This window comes from Anguilla rostrata, chromosome 10 (assembly GCF_018555375.3).
Source record: "Anguilla rostrata isolate EN2019 chromosome 10, ASM1855537v3, whole genome shotgun sequence".
Lineage (NCBI taxonomy): Eukaryota > Metazoa > Chordata > Actinopteri > Anguilliformes > Anguillidae > Anguilla > Anguilla rostrata.
In genome coordinates, this window is record NC_057942.1 from 2234621 (window position 1) to 2254557 (window position 19937).

Below are 19937 nucleotides of genomic sequence, written 5' to 3' on the forward strand. Positions count from 1 at the left end.
GTGGTCAAAACCTAGTATACGGCTGGACTGGCCAACCAATGGTGTGACGTCATAACTCGGCCGACCAATGGTGTAACTTCATCACTCACTCACTCAGTCAGTCACAGACATCCGCGTTTGACCACTGTTGCGGTCCAGCCAAAAATAAATTCTGAAAAAGCTTAATCTGATACAAACGACTGACCCAAACATCCTGAAGGCAGAGATCCAAACTAAAAAGTCTCCAAAAGAACCTTAAATCACGATATTCTTCTGAACAAACCCAAAGGGCCACACTGTCCAACTAGCTAATTCACAGCCTAATGGCTAAAACAGGTGGAAGAGCTACAGGTAAGTTTCACAACTGAGGAACAGCAATGGGACCAGACTCCAAACTTAACTTTTCTGCAGAGAAAAGCCTGACCTCTGGATAAGGATCCAGGGCTTGTTCTTTACAAGAGAAGCAAGGCAGTGAACTGTTCCCCCTGTATAAAACCGAACAAGTGTCTGCCCAAGGACGCGCACGCAACTGAAAAACAGCAACGGCCCAACAGAAATCTAAAATGACGAAAAACACACGAGTGGAATTCAAATTGAACGCATCAACTGACGACACTCTGGTAACCGAAGGCCAGACGGACAGAGAGCAGCCACCACTCCCTCGGTGTGTCACGCTGAAACAGCTCCCCACGCAAAGAAGAACTGAAAGTACCACAGGAAGCTGCTGGAAATTCTCCTTCTTCCTCATCTTCTGTGTAGAAGCAGAGAGAAAAAGAACAACACCAAGCATCGCTTATCCGTTTCACTGACCACAATGGGCAGCTTCTCAACCATGAGAGCGACGCGAGTCTATTAGCAGCCGCTGTGTTTGTGTGAATTTGTGAGGGCCGGGGGTTGGGGGCGGGGACGAGTAATAATATCTAATCAAATGAAGTCGAGCAGATTTTACAGGGTTCAAAAAAAAAAAAACACAGCTTTATGAATGGAAGCTTTGACGTCACTGTGAATGAAGCTCAGATTGAGGAACCTTCTGGACTGGCTTCTGATTGGTCCCAGCTAAGGTCCTCCTCATGGGGATCGGCCTCCTTTACACTGATCCCACTGTCTCTCGCGCCGCCCCTCCCCCACCCACCCCCCCAATTTCTGGGAACCTACAGAGGTGAGGGTAGCGTAGGACCAATGTGCCCCACTGATCATGACAAGCATGGCCCCCATTCTTCGACATCCCAAAAAAACTTCTGCTCTCGCCAAGGAAAGGAAGTCCACTGATGTCACACTGTCCACTGCTCCGTTCTCATCTTTGTAAATTAATTTAAAGCCTTTTTCCAAATCATGGATATTCTGGATCACATCTGTCATAGTCTGAAAGCACTTTGCTTGAGAGGTTGATTGAATATTTCAATCTGTTAATGGTGTTCGCAATCCTGGTCCCGGAGAGCCACAGGGTCTGCTGGGGTCCCCAGCCCTGGTCCTGGAGAACTACAGTCTGCTGGGGCCCCCAGCCCTGGTCCTGGAGAACTACAGTCTGCTGGGGCCCCCAGCCCTGGTCCTGGAGAACTACAGTCTGCTGGGGCCCCTAGCCCTGGTCCTGGAGAACTACAGTCTTCTGGGGCCCCCAGCCCTGGTCCTGGAGAACTACAGTCTGCTGGGGCCCCCAGCCCTGGTCCTGGAGAGCCTGTTAATCGGGTCTGTACTGGTCGTGTAATTTTACAGTGAAAAAAACAGCAGACTCTGCGGCTCTCCAGGACCAGGGCTGGAGAACCCAGCAGAACCCGGCAGAACCCGGCAGAACCCAGAACCCCAGGGTTCCACTGCATTAATGCATCAAAGGGGAACATGAACTGCCGCTCACCCCGCACTGCCGCTCACCCCACACTGCCACTCACCCAACACTTTCTCCATGTAAGCCAAACCTATGTGAAGAGGAAGGGCTGTGGAACTCTCCTCACACCTTTTAAAAACACCAGTATTCACACCCAAAGGGGACAGGGGACGGGGGGGGGACGTGGGGGGGAACCGGGGGGGGGGGGACCGAGGGGGGGGCTGTGTTTTCACCCTGCACCCGCGCACACGGAGGCCAAGGCCACGTGGAGACCCTGGTTATCTGCGGCCTGGAAGCGGTAGCCTACATTCGGCAGATTACCGCCTTCTCTCCGCGTTCTCCGTTTTAAGGAGTGTGTTTTCGTGCCAGCGAATGCGGGGGTACGTCAGCGGGCGCACAGCAGGCACGTGCGCCTAGCCCCCCCCCCCCGCTCCCGCTCCCCCCTCGCTGGCCCCCCGGACTCGGCGCTCCTATCAGCACCCCCAGGCCGAGGATGACTCAGCAGTCTGAGAGCGAAGGCCGCACTTCCTCCCCCGGCGTCTCGACGCGGCCCTTCCCGCCGCGGGGCGCTACGCCAACGCCGTGCGGGACGCCCGCCGCCCCCCCCGCGCCCCCCTGCCCCCCGCAGGGGTCTCGCCCGCGAGGCGCGCGGTTCGGACGGCGCCCAGCTGCAGCCGTCGGGTATTTTTCGGGCATTTGCAGGAACCCCTCGCTGGGTGGTCCTATTTATATCTCTGTGGCGGTATCTGTGTGTACGCACACTGCCCGGCTCTGTGCGGCCCGTCCTGGAGCGGGACAGAGGGGCACCCCCCCCCTCCCCTCAAAGCTGGCTCACTGCCTCCTTACGCTGTCCCTTCCTTTAGAGCTGGCAGAGAGGACTGCCCCCCCACCCCCTCCCCTAACCCCACCCCCCCCCCACCACACACATACAGGCTGCATTACAGAATAGTTTCCCTTCGCTGTGAGTGTGCGCTAAATCTCAGCCAGCCGAGATGCTGGGATAAAACCTTTCTTATTAACGCACTCAAATTGTATTCTTTTTTTATTTTTAAACTTTTGTCATGAAGAAGAACACTGCAGTCCGCTGGTCAGAGTTTCAGTCTAAAGGGCTCGGTTTCCAGCACGGTGATCAACACATTCTCCCAAAGCACCTGCACTTTGAAGGAAAAAAAAAAAAAAAAAAAAGAGAAGTAAAAAAGAAACTGGAAGTTCGTAAAATAAAATATAAAATCTGTAATTGTTTGCTGACTGAGCACATAATGGAAAAGAGAGGGAGAAAAGAAACCGTAAAAATGCAGAAATAAAAACGCTTTGTGTGCTGGCATGCGGACAAGGGTAAGAGGCCAGGGGGCCAAACTGCTCTAACAGACGCGAGACTGAGCTTGGAGTCAGAGCCGGGAGTCTGAGCCTAGAGTCTGAGCCTGGAGTCTGAGCTTTGAGTCCGAAATGTATTTATATTATTCTTATTATAAAAAATAAAAATAATAATAATACATTGAATTGGTTGCAAATGGCTAGCAGAACCTCTTTAGGGGCATGTTTGGTTCATTTCTTTCACGATATGATATATTTCTGCAGCGTGTGGTTTTACCATCTCGCTGGGAAAATTTATCACTGTCTCCCAGGGTCCAGCGCCACAACACTTCCCTAAACCCAGAACCTCATCTTTCAATTCGCCAAACTGAACTTCAGCTCGTTTCCTCAACCGACAGAACTGAAGGCCAGCCAACTGCAAGCCCCGCCCCCTCCGTCCCTCGGACGCTGTGATTGGTCCCGGCAGAGTGCTTTCTGTTGAAGGCAGACACAGATGTGAGCTGGGCTGGACGAGGGTTTTGGGGTGCACACATGAACAGCGCTGCACTGCATGTACCCCCAAAAAGTCCATATCCATAGCAACAAGGCCACAGAATGCACATAAAAATCTGTTTATAGAAGTTCATATTTAAAAATGAACATTTCTCTCTGAAGTAAACATCTTCATAGGCCACAGCCTCCTGACACTGTCACACAACACAACGCACCAATCACAGCATAACACAGAAAAAAAACGGAATAACCCCGCCGAACCGAACCGAACTGCACATTCTGAACAACTTCCTGTCTTTAGGAAGGAATAAAGCTGGGAAACTGAGCCAGAGCAACCAAACAATGAGAGGGAGGGAGAGAGAGAGAAAAGAGAGAGAGAGAGGAAGTGAAAGAAGAAGAGAGAACCCTACGGGGGGGTTGGGGGGGTTGGGGGGGGGAGTCAACAGAGTAACTGCGACCAGCAGGTCATTCCCTTGTGATTTTAACACCACGGACGCAAGTGAGGCAACACCCCCACCACACCCCCACCCTCCCTCCTGCAAAAAAATAAACATTTTATAATGTAAATCAGTTCATCTGAAGAGGTGGGCCAGGCCACAGCGCTGGAGAAGCTTGCAACAGTAGCAAAAAATTCAGCGAGACAGGAACGGGAGCCTATGCCTGCGTGCATGAGGGGGGGCTGGGGGGGGGGGGCACTTGTGGTGTGAGCTGACTCAGCAGGTAGGCTGTTGCTATGGAAACATCACCTCCACCCCGGGCAGGGAAACGCAGTTCCTCCCCCTGGGCTCAGCCCTTTGTGGGCTGGCGGCTGGGGGGGGTGGGGGACGGTTTGACCCGACGGGTCATCTGTCAGGTCCCGTCAAACCCCATCCCGCCCTCCTGCACCCCTGCACCCCACAAACCCAAAAGAGACCGTGGTAACGCAGGGAGGTACAGCTCAGTGCGGGGGGGGGGGGGGGGGGGGGGGCAGAGAGCCTCACTGCTGAGAGAGAGCTGCCCCCCCCCCCCCCCCCACCGAGGTAGGCTCACCCACCCCCACCACCACACCGCCCCACCGCACTGCTTTCTCACAGGTCCATTTCCTGAGCACACCGTTCCGCTGAACTCTCTCTCCCTCTCTTTTTTTTTTCTCTCTCGCTCACACTCTCTATCTCTCTCTTCCTCTCCCACTCTATCTCTCTCTCATACTCTCTCTAACAATCTCTCTCCCTTTCTCTATCTCTTTCTCACTCTCACTCTCTCGTTCTTACGTACTCTGTCTCTCCATCTTACTTCCTCTCTCTCTTTTGCTCTTTCGCTCCATCATGAACCCTTCTAACCTGGTGAGAGAAATGCAGAGAAAGACACAGAGAAAGAGGAAGAGAGAAGAGAAGGGGAGAGAAGGACAGAGAGAGAGGAAGAGGAGAGAGGGAAGAGGAGAGGAGAAGAGAGAGAGAGGAGAGGGGAGGAGAGAAGGGGAGGGGAGAGAGAGAGAGAGAGGGGAGAGAAGAGGAGAGGGGGAGAAGAGAAGAGAGGAGAGGAGAGAGAGGAGAAGAAAGAGAGAGGGAGAGAGGGAGAGAAGAAGAGAGGAGGGAGAAGAAGAGAGGGGGAGAGAGAGAGGGGGGAGAGAGAGAAAGAGGGAGAGAGAAAGAGAGAGGGAGAAAGAGGGAGAGAGAGAGAAAGAGGGAGAGAGAAAGAGGGAGAGAGAAAGAGGGAGAGAGCTGTTTCATTCTCACAGGTGTGTAATTTTCCCCAGCGCGTCCCAACACGCCTCAAGCACACGTCACACTGGCCTCACTCACACAGAGAGACAGGTATCCCCATCGCACCCCTGACTACACACACCTTACTCACCTGGGACCCTCCCCCCTCCACCCTCCACCCCCCAAAACCCTCTCTGCACACTGGGACCCTGACCCCCCTCCACTCCCCAAACCCAATCTACGCACCTGACTGGGACCCCCTGCCCCCCTGCCCTGCCCCCACCAATCCAATCTGCACACCTGGAGCTGGGACCCTCTCCACTCCCCAAACCCAATCTGCACACTGGGACCTGCCCCCCCTCTCCACAACCCAAACCCAATCAGCACACCCAAAAACACAGCACAGAAGCCGGGACGTCCCAGACCAGGAGAGGAAAAAAACAGACCGGCCTATCAGGATTCCAAATTTCCCTATTTTTGAATTCTCACAGCACTGTGGATGCTAGCAGCTATTTTTAAATAAAATTTGTACTTGCCATGAATCATGTGGCAGTATTCCACAAAGATGGTTGTTTTTGCCACCTTACAGTAAGTGGCTCTTGATAAGCACACACACACGCACACGCACAGGCACACACACACGCACACGCACACGCACACGCACACGCACACGGCTAGTTTCCCCATCTACAGAGTTTCACCCCAAGCCCCATCATTCCTCTTCTCTCTCCCAAAAGACAATCAAGGTGCGGGGAACCGAAAAGGCCGAGGGGTGGAGCCTCACAGGGACTGATCCCAGCACAGATATCCTCACAGGCAGTGTTCAGCTCAAACAGGCTGTGCCGGACAGGCAGTGTTCAGCTTAAACACGCTGAGCCCGACAGGCAGTGTTCAGCTTAAACAGGCTGAGCCCCACAGGCAGTGTTCAGCTCAAACACGCTGAGCCCCACAGGCAGTGTTCAGCTTAAACAGGCTGTTCTAACTGAGCCCAACAGGCAGTGTTCAGCTTAAACACGCTGTTCTAACTGAGCCCAACAGGCAGTGTTCAGCTTAAACACGCTGAGCCCCACAGGCAGTGTTCAGCTCAAACACGCTGAGCCCCACAGGCAGTGTTCAGCTTAAACACGCTGTTCTAACTGAGCCCAACAGGCAGTGTTCAGCTTAAACACGCTGAGCCCCACAGGCAGTGTTCAGCTCAAACACGCTGAGCCCCACAGGCAGTGTTCAGCTTAAACAGGCTGTTCACTGAGCCCAACAGGCAGTGTTCAGCTTAAACACGCTGTTCTAACTGAGCCCAACAGGCAGTGTTCAGCTTAAACACGCTGAGCCCCACAGGCAGTGTTCAGCTCAAACACGCTGAGCCCCACAGGCAGTGTTCAGCTTAAACAGGCTGTTCTAACTGAGCCCGACAGGCAGTGTTCAGCTCAAACACGCTGAGCCGGACAGGCAGTGTTCAGCTCAAACACGCTGAGCCCGACAGGCAGTGTTCAGCGCAAGCGTGTTGTTTTAAGTCGGCTGGTATCACACAGTCACATCATCACACACTGTTCCCTGAAGGAGGTTCCCCGGGGGCGGGGGCGGGGGCGGGGGTGGGGGCGGGGGCGGGGGCAGGGGTGGGGGCTCTCTCTCACTTGGCTCATTTTTAGCAGCGCAGCACCAAAGCGCGCCAGCGTTCCGTACAGCTGTGCACAGATGCATTCTGGGAGCAGATTCCATCTCTTCCAGCAGGCACGCTCAGAAGCAGCGGCGTTCACTTCCAATCGCGAGAATTACACGCACGACCAGCGCAGACAGCAGGTCTGAGAGAGTCTCCACACACACGCCTGAGCCATTAATACAGTGCGGAATAGATATTTCATTGCATGGTATATATTCCACAGTCTTCTGAAACTAGGCCAGTTTCAAATACTGTTACACAAGCTCTTGAAACTATACATTGATATAGGCTACACATGCACACACCACACATATACACACACGCACACAATGATAGACTGGATTTGAAAGCTGAAAATATAGGTCAAAATGATTTTTTAAATGATCCTAGGCTTTATCTTCAGCTGCACCCATGACCCACGAAAGGAAAGATAGCATTTTGTCCAATCAGGTGGACAGATTGAGCCCATTCTGGCCAATCAGCACAGAGTATGAATGGGGTTAATAAACTGGAGGGCGGGGGTGGAAAGTAGATACAGAGAGCAAAATATGGCCCAAACAATCAACCACAACACCGGTTTACAGCCTTGGAGACAGTCATACACAGCTTTCTGTTAGAGGGAAACACTGCTCCCAAAAAATACATTAAATACAGCCTACACAGCACCCTGAGCTAAGGATATAGGCCTACTCCTGCCTACATCACCATGGTCATGAAATTGCATACTTTCAAGTTTAATAATCCATTAGTCAAACTTTAAATCACTAGCAGTAATGAGGTGCAGAACGCTTTCAGAATTAGCCTTACATCATTACTACAGTATGGAGTAGAGCCACTAATTATCGTCCCGTGACACGAAAATTGCGATTACAATACTCAACGGCTGGGTGGATTGTCACACTGCGTGGGATTCTGCGACAGTGTCGGAATCAGGAAAGGCTAATTGCGTAAAAACACACGGACAAAGGATCAGGTTCAACACGTTTTTAAAAGTGAAACAAACCACTCGTTTCACAATCGCAAGGTGAAGAGGCCGCAAAAATAACTATCCCACACACTGCTGAGAGAGCCGTTTAAAACGGCTAAAAAAGAAAAGTGACCTTGTAAACAGGCAGAAACATGGGTTTAAATTGATTACAGGAAATTGCATGCTTTGTAGAATACCATGCTAGGCAGGGTTTTTTTTTTTCCCCAAACGGAGACCCCTGAGAGCTTTCACATGCCGTTGGCATCGCTGTGCGAAACAGAGCTGCTTTGTAGAGTCAGTCTTGTTTCATTCTCAGTGTGACTAAAAAAAGCCACAGCTTCTAGGTCACTTTTTCTAAAGGCTTTTAATCACATGCACACACGCACACACTAAAACACACACACACACACACACACACACACAGACAGGCTTTTACATGATGATCACAGTTTGTTTTACTAGAAAAACCAAAGCTTTACCACAGCGAGAGAAAGAGGCAATATGGGGTGAAAATACTTTTTTTCATAGCACAGAAAATGTGAAAATTTGCTACCAGGAAGTGCAACTGATCTCCAGTTCTCCCCTCGCTCTTAAAGAACAAACTGAGGGAGGATTTTTTCACAGAAGAATAGACCTTTAAATTTTCGAATCTTTAAACACTTTGTTTAAGGAGATAACTCACCGATGCCAAAACAAGCAATCAGTCAATAAGCAATCCCTTTCAGCACCAAACACGTGCCCAGGATAGATACATAAGTTTGGTAGTATTTGCCAATAAAAGGTCAATAAATACTACTTGCTTGTTGGTCTCAGACAAATAAACTACACTACATTCACCAGAATCCCTTGCTCCTCCTGGGTCTGATCTGGTTACAGTGTGTGGTGAACTGGCAGATGGCATTTACAAATCTTTTACAGCGCAACAATCAATCTGACCCAACCTGCATCAGCACCCGGTCCATTTAACATGAGAAACAGAACCAATCACAAAAGTGATTTGGTAGTACCAAGTCTAAGGGCTGAATCCTCCTAACCTGAACAGAGTATGAGCATTTATGAGAAAAGGTGTAAACACAGTATAACTACTGTTCAGATGCATGAACAGAAATTGAGTTATTAACAAATATAAGCCTATACAGCACAGGCAGGGGAATACCAAATCGCAGAAACGATTATGTTTAGAGAATTGTTAGACAGTGAAAGTTGGACAATTATTTGACAGTCAATGTTGAGAGAATTGTTTGACAGTGAAAGTTAGAGAATAGTTTGACAGTGAATGTTTAAAGAATTATTTGAGCACTTCACGCTTTTGCTAGAAGAACAGCAGCCGTCAGACAGTGACGGTACATGGGAGTTCCTCTTCTTATAAAGTAACAGACTATTTGTGCACAAACGAAAAATAATAAAACCCGAAATGCAATTCACTGTCGCATTATATGCAGTTAATGGTATGTTATTTAACATGCATACACGTAAAGTGAAAATGTTAATGTTAATATATTAAAAATCGTCACTATTTTTTTGAGACTTTCTGGATGCACGTGCCAGTATTCAAATAGAAATATGTGCCACCACAATGCGTCCTTCTCATATTTAATTAGAGACCATAGTGATTAAGTTGATCAGTAATTTCATGCGTCTCATCCAGGACGATGTCAGCAAAGGCTAGATAGCGGCCTGTATCAAAACACTACGTATATTATTCAGATCTGACGCTACACTGCGCTAAAAGATCCATACGTGCGATGACAATTATGAGTTCATGGCTCATTTTCAGAATTCATAACATTTCAAATGATTTACTTTTAATTGGTTTTATTGGACGGTATTCTACTGCAATTTTGTCCTGGGAATCAATAAAGTTATCAGTAGGCCTATCTGTATTTAACCTCTCATACAGCCAGTGTTTATGACACGTAATAACTGATACCTTGCGGGAAGCTAGTGCGCACAAAAGTGCGATATATCTCTAAATTGCCAAAGCATTTTCAATCTTAGCAAGCTATAGTACAGATATGACTGTGCCTGTGTGCTCGTTACGGAAACAAAATAGGCTTTGAAACATATTCGAGGAACAAATTAGCCGCACTAATCTAACAGCACTGACGTTAAATTACGTAAGCCCTTCTTAGCTGCAAAAAGATATAGCTGCAACTACACTAACTTACAGACACAACACGAATATATATATATATATATATATATATATATATATATATATATATATATATATAATCACAAACTAACCAAAGGTTCGATGGCATGACCAACTTGCAGAAGTCCTCGTCTGACCCACATTGGTGAATGTGGGGGACATTAGAATAAGCTATCCTACACACAAATCTACGGGAAAATAAAGTTACACGTTTCCTAGACAACAGTTGTTTTAATAGCTGCTAACTTTCCATCCTTCGAAATATTACGCGATCCACACCAAGTAGTTCGTGCCTCATTGATTCTGTTTCAAGTGTGCTAATGACCCTTTAAACAGCTCGAGTATTGCTGTAGAAATGCGCCAGCTACACAATGTACAAGCAGCGTTGGCAAATAATAAATGCGTTATTAAATAATCGCAAGCCATGCTTGTTGCCATACAGTCGCAACACCAAAACGCGATGTATTCCGACACATAAAAGCTTTCGTTTCGGCACTAGCATGCTTTCAGGACTCCGACCGAATGCAAGTAACTTGAGAAAACACACAAGTCGCCTCGCTGTCCGTTATCAGCATAGCGAGGGCAAAAAGCACGATGGCACCACACGGTCGAGGTTTCAACTTTTAAACACGCACAATGTCTCAGGAACGAAAGAAGAATGTCAGAACTAAGGTCTGCTCGGCCACATAAATATAAAATAAATTTACCTGCCAGCCCGAATTCCCGTTACTTTCTCTCTCATGTTGGATGCGCGCAACAAGCCTTAACAAAGTTTGAGGAAGGAAACCCAAGCGCGGAAAAAATGCTTCATTCTGATCATTTCCGCTGTCAAAAATGTGCCGCAGCCGGACTCCTGGTGCAGGCTACAGCCAACCGCTAGCTAGATCGCTCCTTTTCTGCTTAAGTTAACCAACATTCAGCCGGAATTTGTAACTTTTCCTGATAAACTTCTTCTATTTGATTATTTTTTTTAATACTTATTGACGTCTAATTCGCATTTTACTTAAAACGTTTGGTTTAGCTAGCTAAGATAGACTGCTTCACGGACAAGGCTAACGATTTTGTGATTTAAAAGTTTAACTAAAGTCACCTCCACAGCTGTGACAATGTGAAACTAGTAATAAACAGAAGCGTGTAATTGAAACAGAAAGTACTGTCACGCAGGGCGAACCTACCACAAGACACCGTAGCTGTTGCATTACAACCAGCATGGTCCAAAAGTGACCCCTATCTGCAAGATTATGAATTATCAGTCAGCGCCGTCTCAACGCGTCCTAAATGACATGCTACTCGCCAACTTTAAATATATTACCGTAATAAAAAGATAGTTAGCATAGTTGCCTTTAACAGCGTCTCGAAATAAGACGCAGTTTATCTTTTTTCTCTGCAACTTTTTTATTCATTATTCCCTACGTTGGCTATTACTCACCTGCAAGAATGTAGCCTAATGCTTAAATATACTTTTTATGAATATAGTGTACCTTAAGTATAGGCTACAGTTTCCATAATTACACTAGTAGTATGCTCAAGTATATGCCGGCTATTTTTCACGTGGTAAGTCTCGACAGCGGCATCTGGAGGTTTAGATCATATCAGGTCGAGCGCAGACTAAAAGGTTTGGGCTGTTGCTAGTTTTTGCATACGAAACGTTCAACCTAACAGGAATCCGAACATGTAAGCTACGTTTGCAGTATGTGTGTTTGTAGTACAACTGCGGTCCTCATGTTGACAAACGGCAATAACAGACTCCAAAGGCAATCAAAAGTCTAGAATCAAGACTGGATATCGAAAGCTAATACTTGCACTAAGGAAGCAACTGAACACACCTGACTAATCAGAAATACACGTGACGCTATGTGTACCCAACATCATGGTGCCCTGAAATAAAATAGGCATAGGCTACAAATCTATAAGGCGAAATAAAAATGTATAAATGTACCCTTTATTAAAATCTGAGAATATGCACTACATGCGAATTGATTGTATTCCATATTTTTAGAATTGCAAAGCCTAATCAAGAGAATAAATGTGTCCCAAAAGTTACGGAACTCGTTGCACGTTGCTATTGTCTGACGATGATATTTTCATACTATAAGTGAAGTAAGTTACAGCCAGGACTCGAGCATCGTTTAATATTTGTTTATTTGTCTACTAATACACTGTAGTCACCGCAGTGACTCCAATCTTACCGCATTCATTTAATGCTCAAAAATGAAAACGGATTGCGGTGTCCTGGAAGATGGCCATGTTACACCCATTTCAGTGATCTACTCGGTCTTTCGGTTTATTCAGTCTTTCGGTTTCAGGTTTCCGGTTACTGACACTCGTTTCTTGGCGCCAGACACGGTTTATTTCACCAGTACTTCTTACAAACTGTCAAAACTTTTTTTTTTTTTTTAACTTCAGCGAGAGTTGCCAGAAATCTCGGGGCAGATGCACATTCGTTTTCAGTTATTTCAAGACTTCTGCATGGTCAAACACGTTGTTACAAAAGATTCAATGGCAAAATAAAAATCCAGGTATATTCAGTTTTGGTAACAGCTGATAAAGAGCTGACAAGAGTTGCCAAATATTCAAAAGCCTGCTCCTCTTGTCTAGGACAACCACACAATGTGGGTTTACTCCGAGTACAGCTATTGTTTTTGGCTGAAGATTTGGGATTTAAAGTGATCAATCTCCTCTTTTGGCCAGTCCCCCTCAGGCAACAAGGTCACAATGTCAAAGCTTTTAAACAGGTTTCTCCAAAACCAGGAATAAAAACAGTAAGAATATAAATGAGGAATGCATTCTGAAGACTACGTGGGTAATGTACATGAGAAATATTACAAGTTTAGGGGTTGCAAAAACAGCCAGTAAAACAAACAGACTGAATGCCATTGACTGGGAAGTATTCAACTTCTCCAAATGCAGTACCAACAACTTAACACTTCCTGGTTATTTACAAACGTGTACCAGTTAAAGAGGAACTCCACATTCAGAAAAATCATCATTTGGTTCATTCTTTCTTACCCGCAGAGCTGGTGTGACCTACTGCACACATCAAAGCTTTTGTCTGTATCAGCAGAAAGCCAGAAGTGATGGTGACACTATAACACAACTCATCTCAATTAAGTTTGGTTTTTTCGACTGGAGTCCCAACACCCATTATCCCAAAATGTCCGCCTCCGCACCCCCGACTTCACGTACCAAAACATCCCAATCGACAGGGACAATAGGGTCCCACCTGATATTTATGCTGAGAACAAGAGCTTAAGAATTTATACAGTTTAAAACAGTGCGGCGATGCATATACTTGCAAGTTCTACAGTTGCATCATCCCCAAACTGTGCTTAAAAACAGAACCCAATAATGACGAGTTCTCACCATTGATATAAGAATAAAACCTGCAGTGCTCTTCTGTAATAAAGCCCCACACTACAGAATAGAGTACATAGTGTGGGCGCAAGTTAAAACCCGAAAGCATGCAACCCCCCCCAATCCCCCATCTCCCAACCTCCCCCCCCCCCCCCCCATCCCAAGGTTTCCGTGAGGATTTTGCTGGCCAAATCATCAGCCCTTGTCACATAGTAATACTGAATGCTGGTAAACCACGCACGGTTTTGGCAGGACGAGGAAGAGCCACAGATTTCAAGGTGTCACAGATTTCAGGGTCTCTCCTGGGTTCGCAGCGAACACTAGCAGACCAAGGAGGGCCCCATAAAAACACACCACGGTCTCTACCGTATGCTGCCTTGGCAAAGCAGAACAGGTTTTTAAAAACATTTGACAACAACACATTCAGCATGTATTTTCACAATATGCCAGAGGCAACATTCGCCCACAACACCACTTCGTTTTTTTTAAATTAGATTTTTTTTTTTTTTTTTTTTCTCTGCACATTTTGGAACCACCAAATTATGCTACTGTGCCATGTCCAGCCAACTAAGGGTGCGGTCATGGGGAGAGCAATTAAATTGTATGAAAATCATACACAAATTTGCCGTTTAGCATCTTTCTAGTGCGAATAGTGGAGTCAAGGAATCATTTTTAAAAAGGCAGGTTTTGTGATTTTGTACTGGAAGGGAGGGAAATCAGGAAAGTAATGAAAGCATTTTAATCTGCTAATCAGCAGATAATGTGTGACTGCAGGATTCGGCGTACGAGGTCCACAGAAAATGCCTGGGCTCAACCCGCTTTTGGCCAATGAGAAATTTGTGAGGTGCCACCTACTGGTAAGGGGAGGAAACGCACATCGCTCGCTGATGGCGGGTACTAGTCCACAGACACCTGCTGCACGGTTAGGCAGAAGCAGGAAAGCAGCAGCTGTACTGTGAGAAACCCTGGGTAAATTCTGGTCCCACCCCTGCTGGACCAAAGTCCCAGGGTGCGTCCCAAAACATATCCTCCTTTCCTCCACTGCCACCTCCTCTCCTCCATGCTCTGGAAACCGATCTTTGTGTCCTCCCTCCCTCCCTCCCTCCCTCCACTGTCCCAATACGGAAGGACATGGGCAAAGTGCACAGAACTGTACTGGAGAAGCGGCTTAAAAACTCATCTCCCCTCCTCCTTTTCTCCACATACATCCGGGTGGGAGACGAGCGGTAGTGGGGGAGTGGAGGAAAGGAAGGGAGGAGTGAAACGTAATGGTGACGCACCCACTGCGGACTCCTGGTCACGGTGCAGGATCATCGTTTCCTAAGAACAAAATGGCACCCCCTAGTGGTAGGACGCAGGCAATGCAGCCGGTGAAAGACAGACACTTGCTACCCTATTCAGTCGGCTCGTACCCGTCAGAATACTCTGACGCATGTAACTGATGGACAGCTGGACACTTTTGAAAGCCTCTGAAAGTGAAGCTTCTTCCTGTCGGATGCACCTGTGCAGATCCCATGCTCACCTACTGGCTGATTAAAAAATTGTAAAAAAATAATAAAAACACAATTTAAAGATCTCAGCACGCACAAAATTCAAAATGTGAATTGTGACATTTTGAGCTACATTTAGTCACAAAAGGACCTCAGATCCATAATAACAGGAATAATATCAGTAAAAAATAAAAAATAAACAGTATATATATATATATATATATATATATATATGACTGCAATTTTTTTTGTTTTTAAGTAACCAGTTTTCTTTCTTGTAGAAAACGAGGTAAAGCAAAGAGCACAGTTAAAAATACATCGTAAGCACAAAAACTGAAATGACAAAACCAAAGTGACAAAGAGTCTTAACAGCCAGAGTAACTCGCCAGGCAGCCCAAAGTGCTGAGTCGACGAGAACGGCACTGGTTCTTTTTTTTTCCTGTGACTCTGCCCACGAGCAGAGGAGGAAGGAAGAGCTCAGCTCGACTGGCAGACAGACAGACAGACAGACAGACGAATGGACGGACAGGAGGACAGACAAACAGACCGACGGACAGACAGGCGGGCAGATGGACAGACAGACATTAAAAACAGGTTGAGCACAGAAATGGATGCTGTACAGGTGAGCTGCAGGCAGTTCACACCATGGTTGTCCTTGAGGAGGATGCCAGGAGTCTGTGTGCATGTGTGCTTATACTTCTATAACCACATATTCATTATGTATGTGTACATATGTGCAAGCGCATATATGCATTGTGTGTATTTTGTGTGTGCGCATCTGTGCGTGCGAGAGATGGTGTGTGTGTGTGTGTGATGTGGTGTGTGTGCGATGGTGTGTATGTGTGTGCACACGTGAGGTGGTGTGTGTGTGTGTGCGAGCGCATGTGTGTGAGTGCGAGTGCGCGTGTGTGGGAGGTGGTGTGTGTGTGTGTGCGAGTGCATGCGTGCGCATGTGTGTGTGTGTGTGTGTGTGTGTAAGAGTCTCTGATCCTCACTGGCTCTGTTGCCACTCCTTCCTGAGCAGCTCCACCTCCCTCCCGTACCACCTGTGGAGTTTGGCGAAGCACACGGTGTCCGGGGAGACGGGGCTCTCCAGAGAGGAGGCGGAGCCACCCTCCGCGCTCCTCCGGCGCGGGGGCACGGGGGGCGGCCTGACCCCGTCGCTGCCCTCGCTCCCGTCCCAGAGGGGGGGGGCCGGGGGGCTCTCGCGGCCGTTGGGCGGGGGCCCGGGCCTGCTCCAGGCCACCCCGTTCTCCCGCGCACCCCCCGGCAGTGGGGGCGGCGGCGGCTGCGCCTCCTCCGTCTGGGGGGGCCGCGCGTAGGCCGCGGGGGCATGGGCGTGGGCGTGGGGGGGTTTGGCGCGGCCGCCCGGCTGCTTCCTGCCCGCCTTGCCCCGCCCCTGCAGAGGCCCCGCCCCCGCGCCGTCCTGCAGCTCCTCCAGCTGCCGCTCCAGCTCCCGCACCACCAGCCGCATGTAGTCGAAGCTGGCGCGAGACAGCGCCTTCACCCACGACTCCATGGCCGCCTGGCTGTCCGCCGCCATCTTGTAGACGCGGGCGCGGGCGCAGTCGAAGCGGACGGCGAAGGCGTACTCCTCCGCCGACTCGCACAGCTCCACGGTGCAGCCCTCCAGCACGATGACGCCGATGGGCTCCCGGCTCTCCCGGTCCTCGAAGTAGAAGAGCATGTTCCCCTTCAGGATGAACCAGCGCCGGTGGTACGCCGTGTTCCGCTCGCCCTTCTTGAACAGGAAGCCCGTCTTGTCGGGCGGCGAGTCGCAGGTGGCGTAGTGGGCGACGCTACGCTCGTTCAGCTTCATCCTGCCGCCGGACTGCAGCTCTGCACCTGTCAATCAAGGGGAAGGAGGGTGGGGGGGGGGGGGCAGTTAGATAACCGTGGGCAACAAAGAAACAGAACCACAACAGAACATGTTTATTCATGATATATAACGAGGGTCTCAAACTCTAGTCCTGGAGGGTCACTGTGTCTGCAGGTTTTTGTCGTTTCCTGTCCATCATTGGGCCTCGAAAAAACAAGGTGCTTTAGACCTGGAGCGCCATGGTGTCTGCATATTTTTGGTGTCTTTTCCACACTTCAGTGATGAAATTAAGCATTTGCTTGGTTGAACAGTTCTCTCCACACCACTCGTTTCAGAAGAGTACATTTACTGTTGACTGAAAAAGACCCAATAAAAAACCTGCAGACACTGTGGTTTGACAGCCCTGGTATACACACTCTTACAGTATCTTCACAGTTGACCAACTTCTTCTCTTTCAGTTATTTATATTCTGCCATGAAAGTCATAGTGAAGGTCAACTGACACAGTGAGAAAACAGTCAGAGAACTGGAGAAACCGCCTGGGTGTGTCCTCGGACGATACTCACGTCTATTTCATATCCTGCACGGACTGTCCTCGTCCCTGGTCCACAGCGCAACGTCGAGTGTTTCCGAAGACCAACATTCCCCTACACTGTGACCCACGTCTAAAGGATAAACAAATGCGATATGGCGGTTACTGCGCTCAGTCTACCACTCTTAGCCCAAGTCAGACATCTCTATAGTCATAGAGGGGCAGTGTGCGAGTCAAGCACACGTGATACACAAGGTCCTTATTATTCATTCACCACGACAATTAACCATTAACATTTTTTTCCTAAAGTGCCATTTTATTTTCGCCCTAACTGCACTTACAGATAAAAAGGAAGTGAAAACCGCAGACTTAACCAAAGAAATGTTCGGTTGTTCACGGTGGCCGATTTACATGCCTTAAATAATAAAAGGAAGAAACTTATTTCAGACAAGTATAACCCTTAATCAGCAACACTACCGTTTTTTAAAAATACATATCAATATTGTGCAGCAAACAAGAATTAAGTAGTCATTGACTGTCGATTTGTAATCATCTCAAAACAGACGTGTGTTTCTCTTGCTCAGATTCTCATGTTAAAAGTCGTTTTGCGCTCCTGGCATGTCGTACATAGTATCGACGTAAAATATTAATTGTAGTATCTAGCTCTGTGGTAACCAACCCTGTTCCTGGAGATCTACCATCCTGTAGGTTTTCACTCCAACCCTAACAAAGCTGCACCTCACTCAACAGCTAGAGATCTCACTGAGCTGCTAATTAGCAGTCAGCTGTGCCAAATCAGGGTTGGCATGGAAACCTACAGGGTGGTAGATCTCCAGTAACAGGGTCGGTTACCACTGATCTACCATCGCTAAACAATACTGACCTGTTCAAACACATCAAACGTTACGGTTAGCTATTCGTGTTGTGTTAACAACTCCTGCATTACAGCTCAGCCATAGGTGCTAACTAGCTATAGTAGACACAGTCTAACAATCCAATTCTGTACACAGGCATACATTTTTGCTAACAGTTACGACACTTGTGCATATGGCCCCATTTTTGCATCAGTTAGCCAAAATTCCTAGCTACAAACAAAACAGCTGATTCAAAGATTTTGCTTCAAAAACATCCCTGACTATAACAACCAACTACCAGCTAGACGCGGCTCTTGCGGTTTTCTCCCAGATTTAGCCAGATAACTTGGTAGAATCTCTCATTTATCTCGCAAAAAACCTGTTGATCATGCCATAATTTAAGCGTTTTCATTAAGGGAGTAGCTAGCTTTGGCTAAATTTGGCAACCTAAACGTTTTTCCACGTCACACAGTTCTATTTTTCTTAGCTAGCTCTATGTAGCAAGCTAACGCTAGCGTTTTGTTCTTATAGGCGGCACGAGAAGTTAAAAAACTAGCTTTCAGTCCAGTAATTTGAACAAAACTTAAATAACCAAGTATATCGACAGTTGGAGAATTCCAGTTAATTTTAAAGCTGCTTACACCTACAGTTGGTTAGGTCGCGTAGTTGGCATAGCTAAGTAACTAACACAAAATTATTTGCCAGCATAGCGACGGGGTTTCCATTCGTTTATACCATATCGTTGAATCACTAAATTGGCTAAAAGTTTCTGTTGCAAATTACAGTAACATGCCACCACCATCATCACCCATAATGGCTTGAAATAAATCAGCAGCTGCACTAAACACGGTCACCGAAACAATGATCACACAAGCGGCGCGTTCAGCAAACTGAAGTTACTCTTAAGTTAAATGCAGTACGATATATTTCTTAGCCAACACCGCTGCCTACCTGCCCAAGACCACCATCGATTTCCCACAATCCTAGCAGCTCAATCGTGGTACTAGCTATGCGTAGAAAAACCGACTCAGGGCTGCTATTTCAGTGACCGTCGGTGGGAATGCACTCACCCAATGGGTTCGTCCTCTTACCATCACAGTCAGGGTGGAGTAAAAAAAAAACACAGCAAGGAAATCTTGGGAAACAACGGCCCGTCTGTGTGTGAGTGAGTGAGTATGTATGAACAGTGCAAGGACACGCTGATGCCTGCTTCGCTTACCCGCGGCGCGCTAGCGTTTTACTCTTCTCTCAGACCGAAAAGATGTTTCCTTATTTGTCCCGTTGAAATCCACGAATTTATTTTTCGTGCATTTTCTTCTTCATGAAACTGCATCGAAATCCCCAAGCAGTTTAGGGGAATACCATACCTGATGTCTTCTACCAGTATTCTCGGGTTTTTTCCTTTTCTCTTTCCTCCTGTCCAGTATTCGAGGTTTTCCTCACATCACGTGACTACTCCTGAACAGTAGCTAGATTCCCAGATGGAAAATGCAGGACTTGATCACGGCACCGGTTAAAATTAAGAAGCAAGTTAATCCAAAAGTAGCTGTATCAAGGTCCAAATCTAATACATATAGAAAATAAGCAGACTCGTCATCCCACAGCCTCGAGGACAGATAAAAGGATCAACCTCTAGGTTTTTTTCTGTTGGAACCACAACTCTCACAAAACAGAATTTAGAAGTATTTAACATGCTGGAAATATTATCCTAATTATATGAATAGGATAATGTTCGGAATGGCTAATAACATTTTTTTTGTTACAGCTTAATGATTTCAATACCTGAGTACATTAGAGTTGTCCTTTGATAGGCCTATAACT

General features: G+C 47.4%; 2 protein-coding genes across 10 annotated transcripts in view; both read right to left on the bottom strand.

Moving 5' to 3' along the window:
• sh2b3 (SH2B adaptor protein 3) overlaps positions 1-11422 on the bottom strand; it is a 43605-nt gene extending 32183 nt beyond the window's left edge. Inside the window, exon 1 of the mRNA XM_064353418.1 lies at positions 11244-11422. The gene's annotated coding sequence lies outside the window, so the exon portion shown is untranslated. The remainder of the gene's footprint in view (positions 1-11243) is intronic.
• Positions 11423-12192: 770 nt separating this feature from the next.
• Positions 12193-19612, bottom strand: pheta1 (PH domain containing endocytic trafficking adaptor 1). Of its 9 annotated transcripts, none has more exons than XM_064353407.1 (3): positions 19336-19612; positions 17297-17395; positions 12193-16751 (listed from the first exon to the last, which is right to left on the bottom strand). In XM_064353407.1, exon 3 carries the CDS (start codon positions 16729-16731, stop codon positions 15904-15906), a length of 828 nt encoding a protein of 275 aa, XP_064209477.1. In that variant the 5' UTR covers positions 16732-16751; positions 17297-17395; positions 19336-19612; the 3' UTR covers positions 12193-15903. The 9 variants fall into 9 exon arrangements, with proteins under 9 accessions (XP_064209477.1, XP_064209470.1, XP_064209478.1 ...); XM_064353400.1 differs by having other exon boundaries at positions 12193-16757; positions 19336-19602; XM_064353408.1 differs by lacking the exon at positions 19336-19612 and adding an exon at positions 19187-19327.
• Between the last annotated feature and the right edge of the window lie 325 nt (positions 19613-19937).

Bases quoted from the DNA above. Each gene is read 5' to 3' on its own strand.
- pheta1 (XM_064353407.1), bottom strand. From the start codon at position 16,731: ATGAAGCTGAACGAGCGTAGCGTCGCCCACTACGCCACCTGCGACTCG.